Source organism: Perna viridis, chromosome 3 (genome assembly GCF_037379345.1).
Source record: "Perna viridis isolate PV_CMFRI_1.1 ecotype Kerala chromosome 3, ASM3737934v1, whole genome shotgun sequence".
In the NCBI taxonomy this organism is placed as follows: domain Eukaryota; kingdom Metazoa; phylum Mollusca; class Bivalvia; order Mytilida; family Mytilidae; genus Perna; species Perna viridis.
This window is the reverse complement of record NC_142447.1, coordinates 25,050,041-25,072,099: the sequence shown is the minus strand read 5'-3', so window position 1 is coordinate 25,072,099 and position 22,059 is coordinate 25,050,041. Positions and strand designations below refer to the sequence as shown.

Genomic DNA, 22,059 nt, shown 5'->3' with positions numbered 1-22,059 from the left:
TTTCAGTTGACAAAAGTTTATCTATTTCCATACTTCTTAGGGTTAAAAAATAAGTATTAAGTGACTGACTTATTTTGAGTGCAACAGCTGTTTTGTCTGACTGAAGATTGAACTTGAGTCTGAGGGCAAAAGTTCAGTAATAAAACCTGTTGGTGCATATGGTATTTGAATCACATTTTATATTATTTTTAAAAAATGAAAAATGAACTGTTTCATATAGTGAACAAATCTAATCTTATGGTGGAGATGACCTGACCATAACTGTCAATGAGCTCATGATGTAAACTGTAAAACTGTTGACTTGATGACTTTAAGTCTGTTGTCAACATTATAACCTTGATTTTATACCATAAGTAATACCATTACCTTTAGCATGAAGTAAAATAGATGTGTAGCCTTTGCTGGAGGACCATTTACATTAATGAGAACTCTGAAAATTTAATTGGGGGAATACAAGGTCTTATAACTCCCTGTAAAAGTGACTTTTAAAGTGCATTACACAATAGTACAACTGATGGCAGTATCTTGATTAAGGGGGTGCCCTTGGTATTATAAAAGGGACTAAAATTCTTATACATGTAATAGTAGATGGAGGTCATTATATATAATGTTCTTATTTTTACATACAGTAATTCACCCCAATAACTTGACCCTTTGCCAATTATTTAATTAATTAGGGTATATTTCCAATTTACAGGTGTTTAGTTCATTTAAATAATTCTTTTTTATTGGTACACAATCACCATGTACAATCAAAAGTTTTTCTGACCTTAAAAGAGGACTACAATGTATATGTGTGTTAAAATTTGAATTGATTTTAAAATTGTATTGGCATCACCTAAATTCTTTGTTTAATTATTTGAATGTAATTACAGGAATACAAATTTAAAGTTATAATATAATTTTGGGTTTATTCCTTCACTTGATATATAGGACGTTTCAACCATCTTAGGACATTTTGGTTAATGTTAAAATCATCCATAGTACATTTAGCTATTTTTCCAACACAGTCGGTATAGTTTGGCTTTTTATCCTTTGACCTTAAAGATGCTCTTCTATAACAGTGCAAGTCGCCTGATTGCAATTCTATTTCCTGATTTACTTTGATAGATAGTATTGATTCACAGATTTTACTTCTGCAAGTCCTGTAGAGAATTTATGTTTCTTTAAATCCAATATCAATTAAAGAAGCTGTCATTTATTTGAATCCCATTGACATGTATCTGTATATTTGTCCCCAGAAACAAAATTTCTTTCTCTCTGACAAGTCTAAAAGCAATATACATGTACAATATAACTTATTTCTTGTCTGTACATAATTTGCTCACTTTTTCAATTATCCGATTATTCACAGAATCCAGACAGAATATATAGGTGGGTTCCAATTATACTGGTTAAAACATAATTCAACATGCCATGATCACATGAAGCCCTGATCTTGTCACTCAATCATCATTTGAATTATTAGATATATAAAAATGAGAAATTTTGTGTCTAAATTTATCTCCAAGGCTGTGATATACATGTACATGTCATTTAACTAACAATCAGTACGTGAAGGTTGTCAACCAGAACTTGAATTCGGTGACATAGTTTGCCATTATATTGTATTTCAAGATGATGTACTTTACACTTATCTGTATACATGTAGTGCATTGTAAGTAAATAGTTAAGTTTTCCTAAATGTCATATTTAATGAAGAAGTATTTTTTGCACAAAAATGTAGCTTGGTTTGAACTGGTATTCACCATATTATGGCATACTGTTGTTTATCACATTTGAATTACTTAAGTTTCTGTTTTGGTGATTATTGCAGGGGTAGATCCAGTAGGTGGATTCCGACACTTGAAGGTGGCCAGTAGGTTTTCCTCAGAAAAAGGGGGATAGTAGGACATTATTTGCCCTTTTCTGTCAATTTTACACATGAAAATGACAAGTATTCTAATAAATAGGAGGGGTGCAAATGGCATTCAGAATTTCAGGTTTAGGGCATAAATAGAACTAAAAGCTGAGCAAAGCAAAGCAAGAATATATTGGGGGTAGAATTTATGGAAAATCATGATTTTATATATTTATTTTTTTTTTTCATTTTTTATTCAAGGTGATTTTGGTCTGTGTGATAAAGAACTAAATTTTCAAATTCAAAACTTAGATATACTTACAGGACACCTTTTTCAGACTGATGCTTTAGCCTGTTTTTCCTTGGCTTGGATTGAGATTTACCACATACTTCTTATATTATTAACTGTTTTGTGGATTTTTGGAGAATGGCATGTTTTGCAAGTACCTTTTAGTAAAGTTAGTAAAGATAATTTTATGTACTCAGTTCTTTAGAATTTCAGTAGAAATTTTGTTCTAACCACCTGAAAGTTTGTCATAAAAATGAACTTTTTGCAACTAAACTAACAAATGTAAACTTTCTCTAGGATAAGTTTCACTTCTCACAAATAACTGGACATATGCTTTCTGTAGCCTTGTATACACCTATAAGTAGAGTGTAGAGAATTACATGGATGCATAACCTAGAAAATATGTTAATTGTGTGCTATATTTAAAAAAAAAAAAGACAACAGTTTTATGGGTTTTGTTCTGCTGCCAAATGATGATTGATGTGACAATTTATTTATTGCTATGTAAATATTTGAAATGGTTCCACAAACATTATCTTTTCTGTCAAAGAATAAATTTGTTCTTTGAACACAAGGAAAAATAAACTTCAAGGTTTTTTCAATAAAAAGTCAATTAATTATCCAAAATTTAAACCTACAATTTTGAATTTACTTATAGTTGATAACCCTTGAGTTACATGTAACTTGTGATTTGCCAATGGCAGTTGAGGTCCAGTACTGTATGGAGACAGAATATCTGACGACAGGATATTACATTACAGGGTAGATGATTTTGTATCATCATATCCTTCTCTTTGGGTGAAGAAAACCCAAATTTTATGGGAGTTAAGACTTTTTAGCTTACCTGACCCAAAGGGCCATGAAAGCTATTGCCATCACTTGATATTCGTTGTAGTCCAACTTCATGAACAATTTTTCAAAACCTCTTCTCTGACAGTTTCTAGCCACAAAAGAAAGGTTGGTATTGATTTTGGAAGAATAAGGGGCATTTCATTGAATTCAACTTCATTTAAAGTCCAGTAAAGGCATAGGTATGTTTATATTGTTTCACAATATTCTATACCTCAAGGAATTTTTTTGCGGGGGGGTGGGGGGTGGGGATGGGAGGTAAAGACTTGAACTTTTCAGAACTAGGGGCCAAAAGGGTGCAGAAACATGCATTTTCATGATGTCAGGACATGTACAATAACTTGTTTATTTACGTTCCGATTTATGAAATTTTTTATTGGATTCATTTTGACGATCTTTGCCTGCATTTTTTAATCATATTTCAGATATCTCTAACTGTTTTTCAGGTAATAAGGGGTCAAATGTGCTACATCTCTAAAAATCGACTCTTTAGCTGATGTGGCCTAGAAAGCTAAGTGAACTACATGTATTGCCATCACTTTGGGTCTGTTGTCTTTAACAATTTTTCAAAAGTCTGTCTAAAAACATGGATACCATCACTAAAAAATAGAATATAGGGGTCAGACAGAAATTTGCATAAATCCCCAAAACTGTCTAGCCAAATTCTGACATACATGTAGGGTAAAATGTTCAGCATGATGAGATCTATTTGTGGTGAAATTTTCATGTAAATCTGTTTAGCCATGAACTGAAGATTTGAGGGACTCCTTTTTAGATGTCTATTAATTAATTAGCATGCAGGGAATGAAGTTCTTCCAGTAATGTGCCAAGAAGCATTGAGTGTGCTAAGCATGTTTCATTTAAAACAATCATCAGTCAAAATCTCCAGCATTGATATATGATGATTGATACATAGGAAGTGTAGTGCAGTGAATTTAACCAAGTCAGATTGGTGGGAAAATTCAAATGGATTAAAAGTGTAATTTTGAAAACCTTATTATGTTGATCAAGGAAATTATTTTCTTAAGTGAAATTAGTTCCATTTTGGTATAATTATAGTGTAGGATAATACTCTGTTGAAATACTTTTGAATGAGATTGCAAATTAATTTTAACAAAGGTTTATAAAATTGAGAAATAGGTAAAACAAAATGAAGTTTGTAAATGTGTGTGAAGTTGGATACTATCTATCAATTACAGTTTTTACTTCAGAGATCAGTAATTGATTGATATTCAGTTTTTACATATAAGGAAAACAGTTCTTAATAATATGGGAAATACAAATGTATGATTACATTATGTAATCTTTTAAATATTGTTCATACTACAATTTTCACGTGAATCAAAAAACTCCAGTGCTAACAGCACTTTGTTTATATTCCATATCCAGTTTTAATGCAACTTCAGGACAATGGCTCTGCCAAGGTATAGCCTTTGGGCATTCAAAGTGAAACATAGAATGTAACATTCCTTCTTTTCTGGAAAAGCTTCTTAAACTGTCCCTATATAAATTTAAAATTGACTTCTGTGTGAAGTAAGGTATAGTCACATTCATAATTGAAATTCACAGCTTGACATAAACATTTGTTACCTGTGTCCTGTCTGGCAAGTTGATGAAAATTTTAATCGCATAAATTGAAAATTAGATTGTCCATTAAGTCAACATGTGTTGAGAAATACATAAAAGTTGGGTATCCTTCTGCCAAGCATTATTGTGCATCTGATTATAATCTGATAGAGTAAGTGATTACTTTGCTACACTTTTGACAAGCCACCTTGTTTTGTACACACTGTTAATACTTCACACCATCTGTTAATCAGGCTGTGTACGAGGCCAAAGAAAACCCACACAATTACAGTATTGGTGTGATAATTAGATACTGTTAGTACATGTACTTGCAAACAGTTGTTTTTAAACTAGTTTAATAAAAAAAAAATATTTGTGTTTAAGTAAGATACTAGTACATGTAGTAATAGAAAATTTCCTTATCATACTATAAATAGCTTGATCTGTTTTTCCTGCTGTTATTTGAACTGGAAGATTTCCATTAAGTTTGAGTTAGAAGCCATTAATCTTCTGTTTCTTTTTTTTTTTTATAAAATTTATCAGGTCTGTGTTTAATCTGAACAATCCAATATGTACAAAGTTGCTACCCTTTAACAATTTGAATAAATATCTGGTCTTTGGACTGTGACACATCATTAAGAGTAACAAAATGTAAATGAATTAATGTTTCTATAGCATGAATCAGCCTGCAGTTGAAAAAAGTGTTATAATATTATTTTAATGTGAACTTGTGATGAAACAGCTGGTAAAGAAGTTAATTAGTTTCTGAATTTTCATGACTTTATCCAAGTCTTGTATGAAGAAGTTTTTCATAAAATATGTTGAGAATCTTGTTAGTACAAAACTTGAAACATTTTGATGCACAAGAAGTGGCACTTGTTTATTTTTATTAGATATTACATCAACATTTTGAAAGTCAAATTTTGTTATGCAGTTTAAAAATTCGACCTATCTTTTGACATTTAAAATCATTACATTGGTATATTTGTGAGTGTTTTGTACTGTAATGAAAGGTCATAATAAAGTCATCCACTGACTGTGTCTGTTTATTTCTATGTGAAAAAAAATCAATACGCTGCCCTACATTTTGACCAATCCAATTGATTCGTCCTACTTTTTGTCCAATGAGGGAGGAATGGTTGTATGTAAACAACTTTGTGGTTACCCCAGAATTTCTTCTATTGTCATTAAGAGGATAATATAAATCACATGCTTTAGAATTGTTATTTTCTTATTGTACTTAGATATTATTACATAAGAAAGAATAGTGTGTTTTTATTGACAAAAGTTGTTTTGTTAATGTTTTTAAATTGCTAATAAAATCCGCTTTCATAATTTATCTTGACACGGCCTTTTACCTCATGTTGTAAATACAATAAAGTTGTCAACAACACTCATGGTTTTCTGATTTGTTCAGTAAATGTATTTTTAGTAAATATTTTTGAAAATCGAGATTTGTTTTTAGCATTTTGTCTGTTTTGTTGTTAGTAAAGAAATAAGAATATATTAAGGGGTTAGACCTTGGATAGGGGACATAACTCTTGAAATCAGTGATATGTTTGTATCATATTCTATTTTACCAAAGCCCATCAAGCGTTCCTTTTAAGTTACTTTAAAGCTTGCATGAGATTTATGTAAAATGCTAAATACAAACATTCCATTGATTTCTATGAGTTGTGTCCCTTACCCTAGGTCTACCTCCTTAATTGACTGTTGTTTGTAATTCACAGTAAAACCTAATAGGGTAGTCTCATTTTAGTTTCATTTTCATTACGTATTGTAGAACATATTGAAATTTGAAGACCAACTGCATTTTATTGCTTACTTCCATGTTCTTGAAACCCTGTTTTACAATGCAAAATTTTTATTAATGCTTTTTCTGAACACTTTTATCATGTAAAAAAAATAAATTTGCCATTTTTTATCAGCATGTTTACACAAAAAGGTGTTTTGCTTTTAAAACTGAACTCAATGTGCTGCAAATTATAAATCTCAATACATTTGAACGGTAGACTAGGACACATTCTTCTCAAACCATGGAATCACATTAGGAGACTTAAATACCCTATTATAATTATCATTTGATCTTGTTGATGCAAAATCAATCCTTAGTTATATCTAATAGCCATAATTGTTGTAATAGATGCTTTTAATAAACCTCAAATTCAGAGTTTAAATAATGTAGCTGTTCTTATTGCAGGTGAAACTGGAGTCAGAGATGAAGAATTGAGTTAAGAGCTGGAGGAAACTACCAGTGGAAATAAAAATATGAAGTCAAGGCTTGAGGAACGAGTTGTTAGCTGTAAGAAACTCTGTGGTGGAAAACAAAGAGAAAGCTTAAGTTACCAAAGGCAGCTACAATGAAATAGCAGTGGATGTTTCTATTCAGAGAGGCAGAATCTACCTCCCTGTTCAAAAATATCATGACAGTATACAAGATGGTTACCTCGTTGATTTTCTTCATGTCTTGATATTTCTCAGGTATATTGTATTCTTAACAATCAGCCAAAATATGTTACCAAAGTATGTTTTGATATCAGGCGAAATATCAGTTATGATTATCTCTTTTTCTAGTCAATATTTGTTAAGAATACAATCACTCTATCAGTTAATTCTGCACAGCAGTGTAGAAAAAAAAATTTGCATGTAATAGGTACTTTGCACAGTTTGTATAAGCTTAATCACATTTAAATGAGATCTATCTGAAACAATGCTATTTTTAAGGACCGCTAGACTTGTTATACAATGCAGAATTATTTTTCTTTTTTCAGTATTTTTTTTTTTTTTCAACCTTTGATTCCTCTAAATGTGAATCTTAAGTGGGTTTTACCCTTGTAAATTCATCAGATACTTATTTCATGTAGGAACTTTAATGGTTAGATAATATTCAATTTACTCAAAAATTTTCTGACATGATTGGAACTAAATATAGATGTTTTCAACAAAAAGCCTGCAGGGAAACCAATCCTAGTATATTTATACCTAAATCTATTATTAAGGATTGAGTTTGAACCATCAACATCAGATGAGGATTTAAGATATCGCCATTTATAGTGTTGCCATTTATTTTCATGGTAAAGTCCCTATCCTGATAAGTACTGGTACTTAACTGTAGGAGTTATGTTATTGTTAAATATCATTATTTATGGAAAGACAAAAATATAGTTCTAAATGGTTTGGCAAAAATATACCCCTAGATACTTTAGCATTCATATTTTTAATTAAACATAGCATTTTTGAATCTGGAGTCCTCATTAGACCTACTCGTGTAAACTTTGACCGTATGTAAGAGCCAAACTTTAAATGACTTCAAAAATGACTTCAATTTATATTTATAAACAAATGCATGCACTTTTTTTATGTTAACTTTTTCAATTGCTGTTTGTAAACAAAATCAGATACTTGTTAGTACATGTAGTATCAGTAGGTTGAAGTCAACCTTTAATCTTCTCATTCAAGGAAGAATCAAATTACTAGGCATGTAATCTCCTCTTCTCGACTAGACAAGTCAGTTCCTAATTGTGTTGTCTTTCCAACAGAATTTGATCAATCAAGCTGTAATATTTCCTTATGGAATTATGTAGGATGATATCTGCTGTAAATCTCAGAAGAATTAGAGTAGGAAAATATCATCAATTACTGTTTTTTTCATAGGTAATGATAAACAACAATTTACATTGAAGTAATATCATTTAACTCTAAATAAGGTACCATATGTTTGCTTTAATCTGTCAAATATTAACGTGTTATCTTAGGAAATTTAGCTTCTTACTTCTGTTACAATTGCGCCTATGATCTCAAGCACTGCCCAAAAATGTGAAACACTATTGGTGGTAATGTCTTTTGATAACCAATTGTTTGGAAATTCCATTAAGGGAAGGATTAAACTTTTAGGACATACTGCCTGGAAATGATTTTTCTAAAATATTAGGTTTTGAATTGGATTTTTGAGATGTTAGTAATCAAGCCTATTGCTGTACTTGGTAACTGCTATTAGACTTTGGTAACAAGATGTGATTTTTACAGAAGCTCAACATTTTGTCATCACATTTACTTGTAGTTGTAGAGTACTAGATGTGTAAGATTGGACTTTTATCGTTGTCTGTAATTAAATTTGTTAAAGAAAATCATGCTTCTTTGGTACAATTGTATTCATAATATGAAATGTAAATAAGAAGGATAATACATATTTATGTACATTTACCAGTAACATGAAGATATAGTGTATTAAGAGTGCTTTATATCTTTATTGCAGGGTTTGGCACTAACATAGCCCACATGACATCAGGTAGTATTTGACATTATTTTGCAATCCTGTCCTTAGGATTAATAAAATTCTAAGAATTAATTTAGGTAGCCCAAAATATTAAGGTCTCTCAAATTAAGTAGACACGGGACCACTGTTAGTGTCAAACCCTGTTTTGTGAATAATTGTAGCTAACAGCAGCATTTGTTTGTGCCTTATATTATACTTGATACAAAGTGAACATTTTTATGCTTTAATGTATTTCATTTTCTGTATTCCGGGTTTTATGCTTACCTCATTCACAATAAGTATACCTCTTATAGCAAAATATTTATTAACAGAGAATCAGGGCTATGTTAGTGTCTTATATTACCAATATAGGCCAGTGGTTTAGATTTTCATAAATTAGAAATTAGGCTATACAGAGTTCATTTCTTGGTTCTCAAACCATTTTCACTAAAAGCATTTTTGAAGGTGGTATGAAAAAAATTTGTTGCCTTGAATAATGAGTTCTTTCGACATTGTTCAAAGCAACAAAAAAAACAAAGGATGTGTTATTTTTTTTTTTTTCATTTGATAATTGGTAATGAAGTACTTATAAATTATATCAGGAAGGGTCTTGGATCCAAGAAATTTTTTTTAGTTGGCCTTTTTGTGTTTGTACCTTGTTCTGTTTGTTTAGGTTTCCTTGTTTGTAATGAAAATGATATGGCATGTTGTTAAAAATTTGCATTATGAATCATTTGTTATTTGGGTGAGTTTAATTTGTTTTTGTTCAAGTATTTATGTCTACAATTCTTAAATTGATGTTATATTAGTAGTTATATATTATTTCCTGGTGCATGATGTAATCCATATAGTTTTATTAAAGATAGGCTGAATTTTATTATATAACTTGCACACAATTGTCATGTATTGTGAAGTTTCCCTCTACCTCAAAAAGGAACTCTATAACTAAAAATACTGTTTTTGGCATTTGCCATTTTTTCACTGACTTTTTTTTGTCTGAGTCTTACATATGTAAGTCTCCAGTGCAATACCTAAGAGACTAATATTAATGTTGACTGGGCTAGTAAAAATAGTCAAATACATGGAAATGTTTCATAGACTTATTTTCTTATTATTTATTAAATAACTTTTTTTTTTTGGTGCATACTAAGAAAAGTTAATATTTCTTTAAGAATTACCCTGTTGAAATATAAAATGATTAAAGGACATTAACAATGTTAAAGCATGTGATACATAAAAAAAACATAGATTATGACTTAAATATTGAATATTGGTAAGTGAGTCATAAGTTTAGCAATACAAAAAAGCCATGTAATAGAGATACATTAATCAAATGACGTGTTAAAACAATTGATAATGTCCATCCAGTGATTAACAAATTCAGAATTACAGTGATACAAAAGATGTTTTTGTTATTTATTTTTTGCTGTTTATAATATCTTTTAATATAGGTGAATTGATTTAATGTTGATGAAATTTTTATGTAAGATAAAAATCAGCTTATGCAATAACTATTGATTCTGGTGTTACTGTACTGTCAAGTTGTTAAAAAAGAAGTCAATATATGGAAAAAGAATATATTCCAATTTCTTGTTTACTGTAGGAACAGATGTTGCCGAATGCAATAATTCAAAATTTATTTCTGTTCATAGTCATTTTATCTGTATAAAGATGTTTTGATGCATGAGAATATTTTTATACTTCACATTTCATACATTATTACAAATCTAACGTTAAAATTGAATTCTAAGGGTTCTAAGGGGCATATTTTAATCATTTGTACCCGTTAAGCTAAGTTTGGGTAAAAAAAATGTAATATTATTTTCATTTACTTCAATTTAAGTAATGAAAAAAAAACAATCCATTTAGGAGCTCTGCTTGATAATTATCAAACATTGTAACTATATATTATTAAAGAAAAACAACAAATTGTGGGTAGGAAATAAGTGGTTATATTTTGTAACCTTATTCCCAATAATTCTTGTGATTTGACACAAGGGGCTTTATTATTGTATGGTTAAGAATAGTATGTAGCCAAAGACTGCCTCTTCAAGCCCATTTTATTAAAAAAAAAATGTGTTTTCAGTTTTCTTACTCACAAATGTAGGTATATGTTGATGAACAATTTATCTGAAAAAGGCCCTAAAAAATAGTTTTCTTGGAAGTGACTACTTTTTGCATGGGAAGGATTGATATCTCTAACCAAATTTAATTAGGCAATATTTTTCACTTGAATTTCATATTAATCAAGCTTCATATGAATTTCACTTAACATGAATTTTATGATAACAATTCACATGAATTTCATGTGAAGGGTCTTTTCACCAAAATTGCACAGAGTTTGTTCAATTCAGGTGAAAATCATGTGAAATAATTATGCCTGTGTAGTTAAAATTATTACTTTTGTCAGTTTACAATATTTGTTGTCAGCTTGAAGGATTTGATAGTGTATATTGAAGGGTTGCTAACTAAGATGACTACAATGTAAAGATATTATATTAGAAGTTTTAACATAGCTGTCAGGAAAATGATGTGTTCCTGTAATAAGTTAAATATAATAATGTATAGTTGCTTCATTTGTCAAAAATGAAATGTAATCCAATGAATTTAAAGCTTTGTAGCAGCAATTACTGTACATTTACATTATGTTTTTGGAAATATTATTAGTGCTAGTCATTTATATATAGTGCTTAACCATACTGGTAATCCATTTATCTTGTAAATAATCATATATAGCCGTCCTTTTGAAATTGTTTATATATTTGTCGTGTTTTTTCCCTGACGTAGTCTATTATGAATAAGAGATTAACTCACTGATACATATTAATAAGTTATGGTGAGGAATGTGTTGCTCATCCTTTTGAACCAGTGAAACATGAGTATAATGTGTTTTGAGGGAGGGGTGGCATTAAGCGACGGTGAGGAACCAAGTGAAGAAAAAGGGATGGGTAGCCAGTCTTGGGTTCCTAGCTCATTAAGGAACTACATAACAATAGCCTTTGTTTTTTCTTGAGCTTTTTTAATGAACACTGCAGATCACAGATAAATATCTGCACCTTTAATAACTTGAATTTATTTCAAGACTTGCTCTAACTACTGGTCCTATGCCAACAGGACAACAACACTTGAACACAAGGGCTATGGTTCTGTAGCTATGCATTGAGAAGATAAAATAGACTGTATTTCATTTTCTTAGATATCCTAGTGTTACATGTTAAAATATTGTTTCATAATGAAGCTTTCATTTCGTATTGTTTGACATGTCATTATTCATTGTTTATAATTTTCATATTTTGCCTTTAGAAATACATTGGACAGTAAAACCTGTCTAAACTGTATCCCTTTCAGACTGAAATACATGTACTTGTTCTGTTTATGCAGGTGTTAGGTTTACACAGGAAACTGGCATAAGGGAACTTGGTTTGGACAGGTTACCAGTTTATTTAGGGTTTAGACAGTTTTTACTGTATTTAGTAGGCTAGATTTGAGATGTTCTCAGTATTATGTATTACGGGTAATGAAATAATTTCATTTCATAATCAAATAAATGTACAGTGTGTATCTGGTTCTCAAATTTGAAAATCATGAGTTATACAAGTCTGGATTGTTTTAAATACATGCATAATTTTATATTCAATATATTAATTGTAGAAATTCTCAAGAAGTGTAAATTATTCACTCAAATTATAAATGGTAATTTTTTTCTACTGATGTTACATAGATATATTTACTTGATTAAGATTGTGTTGTTTTAATGTAAGGTGGTTAATTTGAAGGGTTTTAGTGAAGTTGAGAAAAGCAAACATTGAGGAAAAAACATTTCAATCAAAATTAAGAAACTAGTGCATGAAGTGTAACTCTCAAGTGCTACATATGATAGATAGTTATCTTATGATATAATTAATTGTGTTTGACTTGTAAAAGTACTTTATTATATCAAAGTATCAGTTTTCATGTTTCTGGTCAAATTAATGTAAAGATTTAATATCAGCATGGTATCTCATAAAAATTGAGAGCGTGAACATAGCTGGCGTGGATTTCACAAAAAGTGGTAAGTGTAAAGTTGATCGTAAGTGATGATGTCACAGCCTAAAATAGTATTGTGATGTCATAATTTACGATCAATTTCACACTTACGATTTTTTGTGAAAAGGACTGCAGGAACTTCAGTATGTTGTTATCAGATCTATCCATTATCAGTATGTTCATCTATAGGTTAAGATACCAGTCATGACCTTTCTATTGATGTCATCTATTACTTGTTTACAGGTATACAGAAACAGGTGTATAACACCTTATTATAAAACTTATTGTAAGTACAGTAGAACAAAATATTGTCACCAAACCATGAAAGTTGATACTTTTTTTAAAGTACTTGGGTTAGAAAAATATTTGACCAAAGGTTGTGATAATTGATCAGTTTTATAGGGCATGAAAGAATTGAATGGTATTTGTAAAGGGCAATCTTAAATAGCTTCATTTAATTCATAAAATTGTTGTTATATATACACACTTGATTTGTTCATAATGTGATGTAAATATATATGCATATGCATTTCCCATCCATTTTCTATTAATTTGGTTAAATGCTCAGAACGTGACACATTTGCTTATTCTGTAGTTCTCAGAGTCTTTCACAAATGTGTCTCTCATATCTTGGTTATTTGGAATAATTCCACAGAAAATTCCATTGAACATTCCATGGATTCTGAATCAGTTATGGTTTTGACCTTCCCATCTGAATTCACTTATCTGTTTTGATGCATAAGTTGGCCAAACATTTCACTCTCTACATGCAGTCTTGGAATTATATAATGCATGTCAATCTCCTATAGATATCAGCATGTGCCAAGAAGAATATATATCAACAGAGATAATTACTTGACACATCATCTAAAATAAGCTACTGAAAAGTGCTAACAGTTATGACAAAATTCTGTCTGTGTCCAGTTTAATTAGAAATCCTAGATTATTTTACTTCAGATTTGTATTTTTTCAAATAAACCCAAAAATAGTTGAACTACACCTACTACTGAATAGAGCCAAGTAAGAAAGCCCATACATCATATTTTGCAGCAAATATTCAGGTATTTTCATGCTAAACGTGAAGTTAAATAGTTCGGAACATATTTATTCAAAAAAATGCTCAATTCGGCATAGGATATTGGAAGGAAAGAAAACTGCTGAAGCCAGCAAGTAGCTAGGGATCTACAGAATAAGTAATCAAGTCATAGAACTGACAACCAGCACTGATTGAGACAATAGGGCATTGATGTTGATATTAATTGTTTGTTTTTACTGTTTATACCTCTTGTAATTTCGTCTATCTTTGCATTCCTCTTTCTACAGCTATCATGTAAAGTGTTGTTACCATGGGTCTATGTACACTTAGCCTGTTTTCATGATTTCCTACAATCCATTTGGATATTTTCTTTTTGGATTTGAACAAAAACTTGTTTTAATCTTCTATTGAATAAGACTACTTTTAGCCATCAAATCACTATACTACCATTTTCACACTGCATTTAATCAGGAATTTTAAAAATTAGTCCTCATCCAATTTGGAATTAGCTAGATCAAAACATGTTATAGTACATACTGAACATACTATTGCTCTGAAGTAGTGCCTTTTTGTTTATGCACATTTTTAGATCTTTACTACGCCAACAGAGTACAGTTCTTAATGGATGTAGTCCTTGTTGTACAAAAGACTTTTAAGAAAGGTCAATCACCATATGCAATTCTTTATGTAAAAATATTTGATGGCAACATTTTTAAGGTAAATATTAAATATAGTGTAGAATTGATTGAGCACTGTTTTTAAATTTTTAGCATCTCTTTAAATACTTTGTAGAATACTACATATACATAATGAGTGACTAAATCTGTAAATCATTTGTTTGCTTAATTGCTCAATGGTACGATATTCCAAACATACTCTGTTAGAATTTTTCTGAAAGTTTATTATCACTTTCAAACTCGAAAGCAGGTCATATATATTACATCTTTTTTCTTGTAAATAATCATTTAAAATGATAAATGATGATAATAATCAGGGTAATATAAACTTGTACATTATCATACAAAGTAATTTGTTTAATGTTTTGTTTGATCCATACTGGCATTTGATTTCCTTTGCAACTCTTATTCCCTCAGGTCAGAGAACTTGCCTGTCGGTGACGGATCTGAACCCTCCTTTTTCTGACACAGTCGGTATAGTTTCGCTTTTTACCCTTTGACCTTAAAGACGCTCTTCCATGGAAACAAAAGTCTTCAGATAGTAATTCTTTTTCCCGATTGGCTGAACTTAGTGGCGTTCGAAAAAACTGCATCGAAAAATTAAAATTGCATGCCATGTGTTATTTCCTGAATGAAATGTTGAAAATTATCAGTAAAATGAACAAATTTTACTCCTTTGGCTGTCTTTATTTTTAAAGATAGTTGTTCTTGTTGACAATGTTTATTTTGTAAAAAAAAAAAAGTTGGACAAAAAAGAGCAAATAAAAGCCTGTACGCCCCTCTTTCAGATTTTTTGATCCATCCCTAGTGGTACTAAAGCAATGTCAATATGTTGTTTCTTACAATAAGGCTTAAATCTCAGACTTTATTATGTGGTGCATAACTATATGAAAACTGTAAAGTCTGTTTTCTTGCATTTTAATCCCTGGTTTCTTGCCTTTGTCCAAGCTGTTATTATTTTAAAGTCTTCTATATATAGTTATATGTTAAGCCTATTGTTATGTAGATATGTAAAGTGTGCATGCTCATTGTAACATGAAATATTGCTCAAGTATCAATAAAAATGATAAGTGTTAATGGTTTTACTTTAATTCAGTGCTCTCCGAATATATACATGAAAAAATGCTGAAATTGATAAACAAGACCGTGACAATTAGAAATGAAAACAGAGTTAAAAATTTAACTCAAGAACAAGTTCAGAAACTAGCATTTGACAATTGTAATATAGTTTTTCAAATCTTGAAGTGAACAAATTGCTGTACAAGAAACAGAGAGAAGTACATTGCATTGGGATTTAGCTGAAAACTAACCAATAAATTTGAAAACAGAAAAAAAACTGCTTAAACCAAAACTATGAATTAAACTGCATTAAACAGTAAAAAAATTCAACTTACTAAAATGACAATAGCCGAATGAACCAAAAAAAACCTGAAGGAAGTCCCGTCTTAACCAAACCAGAAACAAACCTGTGGACATCAACCTGTGTAAAGCATTAAATATATTAAAAAAAACACATAAATAACACACACGAAGTAACAAAGAAACACTAAAACTACAGAATAAATGAACAGTAAATGTCGGGTAATCTTTTCCTAGCCCTCATTTGATTGACTAAATGACATTTACCTAGTCAGCTGCGTCTGTCTTCTCTTATGATTGACTGTATATGATGTTTGTCTAGTCAACTGTTCATGTACTCTGTACTCTCATATGACTAACTGTAAATGATGTTTGTCCAGTCAACTGTTCATGTACTCTGTACTCTCCTATGACTGATTGCAAATGATGTTTGTCCAGTCAACTGTTCATGTAATTTGCACTCTCTTACGATTGACTGTAAATGTTGTTTGAACAGTCAATTGTTCCTGTACTCTGTACTCTATATTATTATTGACTGTTAATATTGTTTGTCCAGTTAAATGTTCTTCTCTGTACTCTCTTATTTGCCTAGACTCGCCAACTGTTCTTGTTCTCTATAATGATTGTCTTTGAATGATGTATGCTTCATTGACCTTTAATTACCGTACTCTCTGATGTCTGACTTTAAAGTTTGTTTCCCTATAAACTGTTCCCGGACTCTCTTATGATTGATAGTAAAAAGTTGCTTATAGTCAAGGGTTCTTTTGTTTCCTAATGATTCACATGAAATGTTGTCTGCCTGGTCGACTGTTCTGTACTATCCGATAATTGATTGTAAATGTTGTTTGCATAGTCAAGGGTTCCCGTTTCCTCTAATGGTTGACTGAAAGTGACTTTGCCAGGTCGACGTTTTCTCTACGCCCTAATGATTGGCAGTAAGTAACGCTCACCTGGTCGACTATTCCTGTGCTTTCTGATGATTAACTATAATATTTACCAAGTCAATTATTCCTCTACACTTTACTAATTTATTGTTAAGGATGTTTCCTTAGTCATCTTTTCCTGTACTCTCTAATGGTTAAATGTTACTACACAGGCAAATATTTTTCACGTGAAATTCATGTTAATCGAGCTTCACGTGAAATTAATGTGAAATTCACATGAAATTAACATGATTTTCATGTGAAATTCACTAAACACGAATTTCATGTGAACATTTCGTGTGAATTTCACGTGAAGGCACCATTCACCCGAATTTCACGTGAACTCTGTCACTTAGTTTATTTGCTCAATTCAGGTGAAATTCAGGTGAAATTCGTGTGAAAATCATGTGAAATAATTTTGCCTGTGTACTGCAGCCTATAATAATTTACTGTGATGATGTTTGTCTTGTAAACTTTTCCTTTACTCTGTAATGATTGACTGTAGATATAGTCGCCTAGTCATCTGTAACTTTACTTTCAAATTATTTGGCAGTAAATTTCATTTACTTAGATGTTTCTGTACAATCTAATGATTGTGTCCTTTAACTGATGACTGTTAATGACTGATTGTGTGATGTTTGCCTAGTCACTCAATTGTTCCTGTGCTTTTTAACATTCGACTGTTTATATTTGTTACATAGTCAACAAACGGTCGGCATTCCAATGAGAACAAATTGTACTCCTTTACTTGCTGACCTTTTTCTTTACTCTTATGAGGCTGACTTTATAGCTGATCTGATCCGAATGAAAGAATATCGTTTAGCAAGATCCTTTAATCTCAGTTTCCGCTATATAGATGACGTATTATCTTCATTTTAACGATCCTAATTTCGGGGATTTGATACATCGCATCTACCCCAAAGAACTTGAGAAAAAGGATACTACAGACACTGTGATGTCAGCCTCATGTTTTGACCTACACTTAGAAATCGATGGTAAAGGAAAACTATTGACCAAACTTTACGACAAACGTGATTACTTTTTATTCAAAATTGTCAACCTTCCTTTCATCTGTGGCAACATCCCTTCAGCACCTGTGTATGGAGTGTTCATATCACAACTCATATGTTATGCCAGAGCTTGCCGAATCTACGCAGACTTTTTGTATCGCCCTAGAGCTCTAGCAAATAGGCTTCTGGAACAGGGTTATGTTGCTACAAGATTGAAGTCATCACTACAGAAGTTTTATGGTCGCCATCATGAACTCGTGGATCGTTATGGTGTATCCATCTACACCATGAAACTGCTTTATTCAACGGGTCATAGTTTTCCTTTCCTCGTTTCTCTGTCCCGGACTTGACTTTTTATGAGCAACTCGGCGGGTGTTTCTAGAACAACAGAGGACGCTTACCCTACCGGAGCACCTGGTCCATGCTCCCAGTTTTTAGTGGAGTTCGAGTTGCTCATTAGATTTTGTTACTTTGTAAGTATGATTTTGGTTACTTTATGTTCTTTATGTCTTCCTTGTCTGGTCTTTGTCCCTGGATTACATTCTTTTTATTACCGCTATAACCTTGGTTCCCTTGATTATTCTTTCTTAACAATAAGATTTCATATGTGCACTACATGGGAACAAGGCATTCAATATAAATTACCTCTAAAAATGAGGTACAATATCGTACAAATTATTTTGATTACACTAGTTCTTGAAATTAATCTTTGATGTTACTACAAAAAATTAGCTGGCATACAATGGTATGGTGATATTGTCAAAGTCACCAATATGCAGTTCAACCAATCAAAAAGCTTAGATAAAGGTCATTATGGGGTCAGTGCAAGGAGACTATTGCACCCTACAATAGTACATCGACAGTGCAATAGATCGCCCTGTCCTGAATAAATTTTGAAAATAGAGAAAAATATGTGTATATTTAATAAACAAGATAATAACTTATAATTAGGTAATAATAAACATCTGTTCCGGTGTAGTAATTTGAATAAGAATTGATAGATATTGATACCATTTTATAAGGTTCCAAACCACCAACCGTTAAGAAGACACTTAATATGCATTCCATAAAATTCACCATAAATATGACTGAAGTATAACCATACGATATTGTACCACACTTTTCATTTGACAAATTAGGTCAGACAGTGATTGATCTGAAGAGTTATGGCTTACAACATTTAGAAGGATTACTCGTTTTCAAGCAATTATAATATTGCATAAGGCGGCTCAATACCCCAAAAGGAAGATTTTGATCAATATTGATGTGTATGCCTTATTTTTGTTTAGAAATTGAGGTCATAAAGGGTCCAAAAGCAAACATTCTAAAAATTACCAGTACCTACACTAATTAAGTATTGCATATGGACCTCTACGAAATGGTCTCAAAAGTTAATTTCCATACAATTATATTACAAGGTTCCATGTCACTAAAGTTAGGCTTTAGTTGGTTTTCGGGGTGATTATTGTATATCAGTGAAGAAATTTTAGAGTCTAAAAATGTCAAAACAAACACATTCCTGGTATTTGGACATGAATGAAAGTGTATAGATCTCTCCACAGAAGGAACGTTTTGGTCGATTATAAAGGTTATGGCTCTTATCTTTCAGGAATTCATGGTCCTAACGGGGTCTGAAATCAAGGTTTTCTACAAATAAATTTCTTGTGTCTAACTACCAATTTGAATTGTTTTTACTACCTTTATTCCGGAAAGAATATTTTCAAATGTCATAATCATAAAAAAGATATGTAGCCCTTTTCATAAAAAATTTTAAGAGTAAATTAAGTCGTAAGTTATGACATCACAATACTTTAATATACTGTGACGTCATAACTCATGACTAATTTTACACTTACGATTTTTTGTGAAGGCTAAAAACCACTAATTCCACTTCCCATAGGCTTCTATGCTAATTTCACAATATTCAATGGCTTCTCTGGACTTTACCTTAACTTTAACCTGCAGAGGACTATATATCAGCATGATTCTACACATGTCAGCTCACAATCCTCAGAATGGCATGTGGGGTTAGCAGACTTGCAGTGCAGTACTGGTCACCGGAAGTGAAGGGTCTATAAATAGCATGGGAAATCCCAGTGTTTTCACAAGATAGGGGTATATTTAAAAATCATTATGGAGATTAGGCTTCACATCACAAGAAGCAAAATGCACCTATAAAATGTACAGAAATGTTTTTCCTTTCAGAAACTTTAAATTTTTTAAATAAGATGAGAACTTTTTTCACAGCACTATGAGGAACAGGGGTAATTTCTGCGTAGGACTATTTTTGCGTACGTTCCAAATGCTCATTGGTTGAATTGGTGGTCTGTAACCTGAAAAGGACCACTATATGTAGTCCTCATCGTCCTACTCCTACAATTTAAGAGGTTGGAATCCCGTTCCTCCATACCGTTAGGATGGCACCAAGTCAAAACGAAAGCTCGCAAGACAACCTCGAGCACTGCTGAAATAATATTCGTCCAAAAAATTCAAGTTGTGCCCTGTGACGCATTCATTTTTTAAAGTAATCTTAAAATTTTCCCAGTTGTTCGTTGATAAGACTGTTAATGTTTTAAATTTCATATCTAAATGTATTTTTGAATATAAAACACGAATGTATTACACTATTATTGCTTTTATATTGTGTTTAATTTGCGTGCTGAAAATATTTCTAGAGCGCTAATAATAAAATACTGATATAACAGTTTGCCTAATATATTATATTTCATGAATAATAGAACCTTAAAATACTTTTCTTTAAAAAAAAACAAAAAAAACATGACCTTTAAATACAACTGTACAAATATATCCTAATAAAGTATAAACACGTCGATCAAAACAGAGAACCTGACAGAGTTGTGAAAAAAACACGTTGTCATAGCACTCCTATGATATATTTGCAGTATTATAAATAAGTAATGTTCTTTATTCCATTACAGTACACATGAATTATCTAAGTAACAATGACCTTTTTATATTAAAACGACAACAGTTGGTTGTTGTAAAGGGTTTGTTTGGTCAAGTTAGTAGAGGAAATCACAACGGTTGTTGTAAAGGGTTTGTTTGGTCAAGTTAGTAGAGGAAATCACAACGGTTGTTGTAAAGGGTTTGTTTGGTCAAGTTAGTAGAGGAAATCACAGCGGTTGTTGTAAAGGGTTTTTTCGGTGAAGTTAGTAGAGGAAATCACAGCGGTTGTTGTAAAGGGTTTCTTCGGTGAAGTTAGTAGAGGAAATCACAGCGGTTGTTGTAAAGGGTTTCTTCGGTGAAGTTAGTAGAGGAAATCACAACGGTTGTTGTAAAGGGTTTCTGCGGTCAAGTTAGTAGAGGAAATCACAACGGTTGTTGTAAAGGGTTTCTTCGGTCAAGTTAGTAGAGGAAATCACAACGGTTGTTGTAAAGGGTTTCTTCGGTCAAGTTAGTAGAGGAAATCACAACGGTTGTTGTAAAGGGTTTCTTCGGTCAAGTTAGTAGAGGAAATCACAACGGTTGTTGTAAAGGGTTTGTTTGGTCAAGTTAGTAGAGGAAATCACAGCGGTTGTTGTAAAGGGTTTGTTTGGTCAAGTTAGTAGAGGAAATCACAACGGTTGTTGTAAAGGGTTTCTTCGGTGAAGTTAGTAGAGGAAATCACAACGGTTGTTGTAAAGGGTTTCTTTGGTCAAGTTGGTAGAGGAAATCACAGCGGTTGTTGTAAAGGGTTTCTTCGGTGAAGTTAGTAGAGGAAACCACAACAGTTGGTTGTTGTAAAGGGTTTCTTTGGTCAAGTTAGTAGAGGAAATCACAGCAGTTGGTCGTTGCGAAGTGTTTGTTTGGTCAAGTTAGTAGAGGAAATTATAATTATAAAATTATAACAGTGTGGCCTGATCAATGTTTTGAAAAGACAAAGAGGAATAATTCAAAACTTCTATGCTTTGACTTATTCTCCATGCACTTTTCGGGCAAATTACATAGTACATACGGTATCTGCAAAAAAGGGGAAAACAAAAAACAAAAACAAAAACAAAAAACAACAAATGTATCGTCAAGAATAAAAGGGCAATTCAATACAAAAAAAAGTGGAAGAGGTAGTTTTTATTTCAAAAAATATGATCTAAAATTATTGTACTCTACATATCATTCTGTTATAGTGTTATTAAATAGGAATAAATGAAAAAATAATCCTTATGCTGTCTAGAATTTTTCCAGTATTATGCAGTATAAAAACTATTACCATAAATGAAACACGAGCTGAA

The 22,059-nt window shown here is 31.5% G+C and overlaps 1 protein-coding gene across 2 annotated transcripts in view; it reads left to right on the top strand.

The window, feature by feature from the left end:
- The window catches only part of LOC148621578 (C-X-C chemokine receptor type 1-like), a 33,833-nt gene extending 18,218 nt beyond the window's left edge, over positions 1-15,615 (top strand). For both annotated transcript variants that reach the window (XM_088576094.1, XM_088576095.1), the window contains one exon: positions 6,745-15,615. In XM_088576094.1, coding sequence (XP_088432220.1) covers positions 6,745-6,774 — 30 coding nt within the window. In that variant the 3' untranslated portion in view covers positions 6,775-15,615. The remainder of the gene's footprint in view (positions 1-6,744) is intronic.
- Positions 15,616-22,059: the final 6,444 nt, after the last annotated feature.